We start from the raw sequence: 8,685 nt of genomic DNA on the forward strand, positions 1-8,685 counted from the left end.
TTTACTGTTTGATGTTATGTCGCTTAATGTGTTTTGAATATGATTTGTATAATGAGAAAGTATTATGTTTACTTATTAAGCCTTAGGCTTACAGATGCTACTTTATGTTTTTAGTTGCAGGTCCTTCATTTTCGAAGGGCAAGGAGCTGACATGATTGGGATATCTGGACATTCTCATGGGCATGGCATTGATTTATGTCATCTTTTGTGTTTTCATTTTTAAAACAAGATTTAGCCTCCAAATTTTGATGATGATTTTATGATGAGACTATATTTTATGTTACGGATGAAACCCCTTTTTAGTAATTCTACACTCTGATTTTCAAAAAAAATGATGGTTGTTTTTTGGGACGTTACAAGTTAGTATCAGAGCAAGGGTTTTAGAGAATTAAATATACTTCCTTGTGTGTTTATACTCAAACCACTGCTCAAATTTCAAGATAAATATTTTTATGAACTAAACTATGTAAAGGGACAAGTTTTGAAAATATAAATAAAAGAAAAATGCCATATGCCTCGGAGGAGAGAATGTTGATCGTCCAATCAACCGAGCTCCACGACCAGTAGTATGTTATGAGATATGTTATATGATGTAAAACTGACTTACTTGCCTTATGTGATGATTATATGCAATAATATGTGTTTTTTTGATATAATCTAATTACATGTATAGACAATTTGTGATTTGTATGTCACAATTATGCTTGATTAGATTATATAGGCTTAGAAATCTTGATTTAACCTTATTCGCTATTCCTTGTATGGTTGTGGATTTAAGGTTGAGTTAAAATTTTTGAATGCCTATCTAATCCATGTAGTTATGTGTGTATGTGTATGTGTGTGTGTGTATATATATATATATATATATATATATATATATATATATATATATATAAATTGTGCCTTGTCTAGGGGATAGTGGATCAGGATTAGGAAGTAATGATATGATTTTCAATTATATATGTATAGATAAAAGTAGTGATTACCAAACATTTAGTAAAGTAGTGAAACTTCAAGTGATCTTCAGGAAAAATTACTTATATGTGTGAAAGATGGTCTGGGACCGTACCATCTGAAGCACATGATAGGTAATTGGATTTGGAGGAATCGTGAAGGGGCCCGAAGTACTAGTGTGAGGTGTTATATGCTGAAATACTATTGATATGCATAGTAGTATGTACTTAATCTTAATGAAAGTTGCGCCTTTATGTTCTGTTGTGGTTAACACTAGAGGTAGGCATGTGATTGGACCAGGGGAAAACGAGGGTCTTAAGACTCTTGATTTCAGGGAAGTGATTGTCGGCGAGGTTAGGGAGGCAGTTAAATAACTTTTTATTGAGTTGTTCACTCATATCATAATCGAGTTGTTGGAGACTATGAGTCAAATGTTTTCTGAGGCTACTCAAGGACCACGGTAAACTCAATGGAATCACGAATTCCATACATTTTATCACAATATTTTCAATAAGCACAATATATTGATTTTGGGGATTATTAGTTGCTTATCCAGACTTTTAAACTAAAAATACATGTTATGCTTATTTTACTTTGTTGTTTGAAACCATCCAGTTTTTGAACCCTTTCCAATAATCAACCTCATGAGTAATCGGTTGAACTCATTGCCAAAGTCCCGTTTTCAAGGTTCACTAACATAGTTAGCACAGTCGGTAACACTTAATGGACCAATCCACACACTCCCGCTATCGAAAGGTCACATATTGTTTCACACAATGTCTTCAACTTGAACTTTTCTTCATATTTATCTTGATTGTGAATTCTTCAAGTTCTTTGATGGCTTCATCGGATTTAATCATTTTTGTATTTGACTTGAGCTTGAATATATATACTTGGAAGTTCTTCAAAATCTTCTGATGCTTTTTGGTTATGTGAAAACAATAATAGTCCCGTCCTAACCCCAAAGGTGTAGGAGTAAGTAAGACCAAGTACTCAGAGCATGATGCCACATATTGTTTGGTTGGGTCCTCAATTGAAAGATCATAGGCTAGAGCCAAAAGCCTTCATTTTTCAAAATTGGGTATTTCACATAACAATTTTTAAATATATATAAATATTCCCAAACCGGCTGAGCAACCCACACAGTCAATATTAAATATATATTATGACTCGATATACGAAACTCCTATTATTTTTCATCTTGATGAGTTACATTCAAGATATATGCTACTAACTCATCACATATTCCATGGAACCAACCCAGGAGAGAATGATAATAATAATAATGAGGTTAAGATAACAATACATTCATCCCGAATAAAAGACATAAAAATCAACAGAAAAATAAAACGAAAAAGAAAAGTCTTTAACAAACCAAAAAAATCAAAATCAAAAGACGATCTCACCAAAGTTCACTGTGGGGGAGGCTGTAGAGGATATCGTGGGTATGGTGGAGGATACCCAAAGATCGAGCCAGCTAAATCATCAAAGCGAGTAGAGTCTACTGTAACTGGTGGTGGTTGATCATGCTCATTCTCGGAAGGCGGTGGATTGTTGCTCGGATCCCCGGATCGGTAGAAAACTGGAGCTGACGCTCGATATCGATACTATGGCAGATCAATGATCATCGGTTCATACTGGACACGACTCTGTCTGTAGGCGGCATCTGCATAGTACTCCTGCTGGTACAACTGACAAGTGGCAACACTATAAGTGTTGTCAGCTGTAATGCTGATCCGTTGTATCTGCTCGGTAAGATAAGCTAGTGTCGTGTCGATACCCTCCATCCATAGATTTGTTCTCCCCATGAAAGTCTGTACCTTCTGGTTATGCACGTTTTGTGTCCCTACAAAGTCCTCCCAAGCTGCCTGTATGTTCCACCCCTGACCTGCTGTCTGTCCTTGTTGTTGCTGATCACCCTGAAAATCACCAACAAATGGCTCCTCATCCCTTACTCCAAGTGGTGTCGTGTATGTCAGATTCGTGGCAGAATCCCTTAGAGTATGTCTCCCATTTTCAACATGAAATGAGATGTGTCTGAAGGAAGTGGCAATATGACGAAAAATACGATGGTATGATGTAGCTCATGGGACCCTGATCCTATTCCCCAACTCCCTAGTCACATATGTCGATATCAGGGCGACATGGAGGGTGGTGACTCTGTTCTGGATATCAAAACAGGACCATATGTTGCACATAGCATTATATGGATAAGAGATGAAGATGGATCATGTCATTAATCCGTATAACACATATAAATCCAGTGTCCTCACCGCCCTAGGATCGTTATTCTTCGGGTTCACCTTTTCCGTGGTAATGTTATGCAATGCCTTTGCTAAAGGCACCAATTCGCGGAACATGTCTTATATTCTCGTCTCCTCACGAAATACTATGTGGTACATCTTTTCCATGATAATCCTAGGGTTAACCCCCCTCGTGTCGATACATCTATACTCAGTCGGCTGGTTCTCAAGATCATGTAGATGATATCCAGTGTCCACATGAAACATATCCCGAATACCCTGCACAATCATCACTATATCATGAGTACGAACTGTACCAATCAGCTGCAACTCCTCCAGCCTGCCAGGCACCTCGATACGTTGAAGTGTCCTCATCCACTCACGCACTATATCAACATAAACCTGTGTGGGATCGAAGTCTAGTGCTCCATCCCATCCATAGCGATCGAATGTCTCCACAATATTGTACCCGACGAAGCTCTGTCGTTCCACCATGTACTCCACTATAAACCCTGTAATCGGATGAGTAGCCTCATAAACTGCTGAACGGATGTCATTTGGATGCCCATGAAGTGTGTGATACTGTGGGTTATAAGCCACATGTACATTTGGTTCCGGTTGTCTGAATGGTTGTCTCACGGTGTGCCTAGCTGCACTGCTTGATGATGCTACCCTTAATCTTTTTTACTTGCATCTACAAAATCAATCACACACAAAACCACAAAAAAAACTTGCTAATAACACACAAGTTTCACAAAAATAAAAGAAAAATAAATCAATTGGCAAGTTGTTCCAAACAAAGTTAAAATAAACTCAGGTTGAATAAATATTTGTTCCAAGTCAAGTTTCTGTTTCTAATAACGATATATTTTTCAAAAATTTATCCGGTCAGTTAAAAACACAGACAATCATAAAACTGACTGTCATTGACAGGTTCCAACTAGAAACATAAAACAGCTACAACAGATAAAATTCTAGACTGACAGTGTAAAATTCCAATATTATTCTAAAAATTTCTAAAGACTTGAATTTTTAATGTCAGCACAAAAATCTCTTGAAGAAGAATGATCCATCTAATGAGACGTGGTTTGGCATCCTTCTTTTCCAAGAAGTGGCGGATGGCACTGTGGTCGGTAAAAATTACAACTATAAACCCCCAAATGTAGGATCTAAAATTTTCGAGTACAAACACGACCGCAAGTAACTCTTTTTCGGTAGTAGTGTAATTCAATTGTGCATCTGAAAAATTTTGATCGCATAACATATTGCAACAGGTTTTTATTTACATGTCCCAAAACTGCTCCTACCGCGTAATCACTCACATCACACATAATTTCAAAAGGTAAAGTCCAATCGGGTAATTGCAAGATAGGAGCTTCAACAAGTTTATTTTTTAAAATGGTGAATTCCTCAAGACATGCTTTATCAAAGGAAAATGATGCGTCTTTTAAAAGTAGACTGCAAAGAGGTTTTGAGATTGCACTAAAATCCTTGATAAATGTTCGATAAAAGTTGTCATGCCCAAGAAAAGAACGGACGCCTTTTACTGAAGTGGGTGGGGGAAGAGTAGAAATAATTTGTACTTTGGACCGATCGACTTCAAAACCACGCTCGAAGACAACATGGCCAAGTACAATTCCCTCTTTTACCATGAAATGACTCTTCTCCCAACTTAAAACCAAATTAGACTCAAAATTTCAATTATTTGATCAATAAAGGGAGAGGGAAATGGTCCTTTGACGTTGCAACATTGAGTTTGTGATAGTCGATGCAAACTCTCCATCCGGTGACCGGTCTTGTTGAGATCTTCTCTCCATATTCAGTATCCACCAGTGTGATGCCGACTTCTTTGGCATTGTCTGTGTTGGGCTCACCCAATCACTATCAGATATCGGGTAGATAATACCCGCATCAAGCCATTTTAACACCTCCTTTTTAACAACTTCTCACAGATTCGGATTGAGCCTTCGTTGTCCACCTCGGGATGACATTGCTTTAGCTTCAGTGATGATTCGATGCATACATGTGGCTGTACTAATTCCCTTCAAGTCTGCTATGGTCCATCCAATTGCTCCCTTGTATTTGGAAAGCACCTTCAATAATGCTTCCTCCTGTGGACCTGTCAAATCAGAAGATATGATAATTGGTAAGCTCTTGTTAGATCCTAAAAAAGAGTATTTAAGATGTGAAGGAAGAGTTTTAAGTTCAAGAGTGGGTGGCTCCTCCAAAGATGGCTTAAGTGGGTCCGAATAACTTGTTGACAATTTTTCAACTTGATGACTCCATGGGGGTCTCCCTTGATCAATAGCATTTTCAAATGCTTCCTCAACCATCTTGATGTTTTCCAAGTCTAACATTCTGTCCCTGTCATTAGAAAGAAAAAGCTCCAACAGATCGGGGTGTAAGATTTTGGGAGTGAATTGATGCACTAAGTCATCAACCACATCCACCCGATAACATTTATAATTCGATGGTGAGTTAGGAAACGTATTAAACACATTAATTCTAATTTTCCTATTTCCAAAAGAGATATCCATCGCACCCATTCTACAATTAATTTGTGCATTTATTGTTGCCAAAAACAAGTGACCCAAAATAATAGAAGGTTGACTTTCTTTATAGGTGTTCTCAGAGTCAAGCACAAGAAAATCAACTTGGTAATAGAAATCTTCCACCATAATTATGACATCAGATAATACACTCCGGGGAATTTTTGTTGACTTATTAGCCAATCGTAAAATAATATCAGTTTGTTCCAAAGTGCCTAAGTCATGTTGATCAAAAAGATTTCCCGGGATTATATTAACACTAGCTCCAAGATTAAGGAGCTCCTTTTTTATATTAATGTTACCTAAGGTAACAGAAATTAAAGGTTCCCCGGGATCCTTAAGCTTGGGTGGAAGTTTATTTGATATAATGGAACTCTCATGGTCGGTTAAATCAATCTTCTTAGGGAGGTATGCTTGGATTTTGCATTTTTGAACACACAAATCCTTTAAGAATTTTGCATAAGACGGAACCTCCATAATAAGTTTGACTAACGGGATATTCATTTTAACTTGACTAAATAAATCCCACATGTCTTCCATTTTCGGCCCTCGCTTCCCAAAAGGGAAGGATGTCGGTTTCTCTAAAGCCGAAGGGTATGGTGCGGTATTAATCTCCACACCATGCTCCCCAACTTTAGAGTCATCTTTACCCTTAGCTACTTTTTGTTTTTCAGATTTGAAACTTTTCTCAAACTCTTCTTTTTCATCAAAGATGACTTCAGTGTCACTGTCATGATCTAAGGTAGGAGCACTTACCTTGTTGTTAACCTTTTTTCCCACTATGCAAGGTCATTACCTCGTTCACTTGATGCTCTTTTCCCAATCTTTGGGTGTGAGATGGGTTGACTTTGTGGTGCTTGGAAACTTGTCATCTTCTCTTTTCCCAATTTGTTCCTCCAGTTGAGCAATTTGCTTCTCGATAGCAGATATAGACTTGGAGTTGGTGTCAGATTTTTGGTATGTTTGAGTTATGAACTCCATGATTTTTTCCAACTTGTTGCCATCAGTTTCCTCCTTCCTTGATGTTCCACCTTGGTTAAAGTTGGATTGCTGGAACTGCTTTGACTGATTTTGGTTTTGGTAATTCCCTTGACGGTTGTTGTAATTTCCATTGTTGTTGTAGTTCCTAGCTTGGTTGTTGTTCCGATTGAATGGTCGCGGACTATTTTGGAATTGACCATATCCGTGCACTTGATTAATTTCCTCTTGACTTCCTCATGCACTCATCTGCAATGTGTCCTGAATCTCCACAGCTCACATATATCTTCTGTCCCTACGAAAAAACACACCTTTCTCTTTGCCTAGACTAGAGAGTAGTAAGTCAAATTTTTTATTTAAGAAATTAATATCATATTTGACTTCATTTTTCCAGTTTTTTTCTAGTTCAACTGAAGCAGCAGATGCAATTGGGGTGTCCCGTTTCTTAGCTAAGTAATTGGTTTTTGAACCATGACTCAACTGCTCCAAGAATCGCCAAGCGTCTTCACTATTTTGCATAATAATAGTGCTGCCGGATGAGGCATCTATCATAGTTTGATTGGCAGTGTCGACTCCATCATAAACGAAACGTACAAGCTGCCAACGGGGAAATTCATGATGGGGGCATGAACGCAACAATTCCTTGAGGTGTTCAAATGCCTCATGAAATTCTTCATTGGGTTTTTGTGAAAAATCTTGTATTGCTTTCCTTATTTCCGTTGTTTTACTAGCAGGATAAAACTCTTGCAAAAATTTAAATTTTAATTGCTCCCAAGTAGTAATACTATGGGGGCAAGAGAAGTGAACCACTACTTAGCTTTTTCTTTTAAAGTGAACGGAAATAAGTGGAGTCTAAAAGAATCTCTATTAGTTCCTCGCGGAGTATTTGCGTTAGAAATTGCAAGGAACTCATAGAGGTGATTGTACGGATCATCTAGTTTGTGACCTCTAAAAACAGGTAAGACACTAATTAATTATGGTCTTACTTCCACATGATGCTCATTTCCTTCCGCGAAGAGTATAGGTGATGCATCATCATACTCTCCCGGCTGAAAATGAGACGCCGCCGATTTTCTATTAGATTGCGAAAAGTAAAGATGAGGGAATTGGTTACCTTCGTTGTAGTATCCTCCATTTGCATTATTGAATCCACCGTTTGGATTCCTTTGTTGTTGTTGATTCCCAAAGCCTTGATTTCCGAACCCATCATTGTAGTTATTGTTGCCACCATTTTGGAAATTTTAGTTGTTCCAATTGTTGTAATTTCCGTTTCCACCCTGATTGCCTTGATTCCGCCTATTACCACCGTTGTGGTTCTGATTCCAACCAATTCCATCGTCAAAGTCCAAATCATCCGCGTTACAGACATTACCACCATTATCGAATTGAGGGCAGACATTTCTTGCAAAATTCTGGATTCTACGATTACCACCGTTGTGGTTTCCTCCATTGCCTCCCATATTTTGCGCCCAATTACCTCCGTTTCCACCTTTGTGGCCACAGTTGTTTCCATTTGGTTGTGGTTCTACTGGTTGAATGATTGGTGCACTGACATTGTTGGTGTTCCCATTGTTGTTGTTTGGGAATTGAAAAACTACTGGTGGAACTTGTGGTGGAGGATTGTTGTCTGCATCCTCATGCCCCTCGGCCACATCTTCCACGACCACATTATCTACACTCATGGTGTTGATGTTTCTTCTAGCGACCCGATTTGAGCGAGCCGTTCGTTTGATTTCTAGATCAAATGCAAGCGGTGAAGAGCGTCGGCTATGTCTTGTATACATGCATCGGTGTGCCTACACAACACAAGTAAAACAAATGTGAACTGCAAACAAGAATTAAAAATGAAAATAAAAGACTATGACTACTTAAACACGAGAGTTCAAGCGCACAATCTCCCTGGCATCTGCGCCAAATTTTGATCGAGGTCATTGTCTCAGTCAAAAATAAACCAACTAATC

At 38.2% G+C, this 8,685-nt stretch overlaps 1 protein-coding gene and 1 non-coding gene across 2 annotated transcripts; one reads left to right on the plus strand and one right to left on the minus strand.

Annotated features, from left to right (window-relative positions):
- Nucleotides 1-5,143: 5,143 nt before the first annotated feature.
- On the minus strand, nt 5,144-6,286 carry LOC145111592 (uncharacterized). The gene has a single exon (XM_079047858.1). It carries the CDS (start codon nt 6,284-6,286, stop codon nt 5,144-5,146), a length of 1,143 nt encoding a protein of 380 aa, XP_078903984.1.
- Nucleotides 6,287-7,334: 1,048 nt separating this feature from the next.
- Nucleotides 7,335-7,441, plus strand: LOC145118038 (small nucleolar RNA R71). Its single transcript, XR_013713022.1, has one exon. It is a non-coding gene; the product is annotated as a small nucleolar RNA R71 (small nucleolar RNA).
- Nucleotides 7,442-8,685: the final 1,244 nt, after the last annotated feature.

The sequence above is a fragment of the Lactuca virosa genome, chromosome 5 (assembly GCF_052849685.1).
Source record: "Lactuca virosa cultivar CGN04683 chromosome 5, Lactuca_virosa_CGN04683_v6, whole genome shotgun sequence".
Classification (NCBI taxonomy): Eukaryota; Viridiplantae; Streptophyta; class Magnoliopsida; order Asterales; family Asteraceae; genus Lactuca; species Lactuca virosa.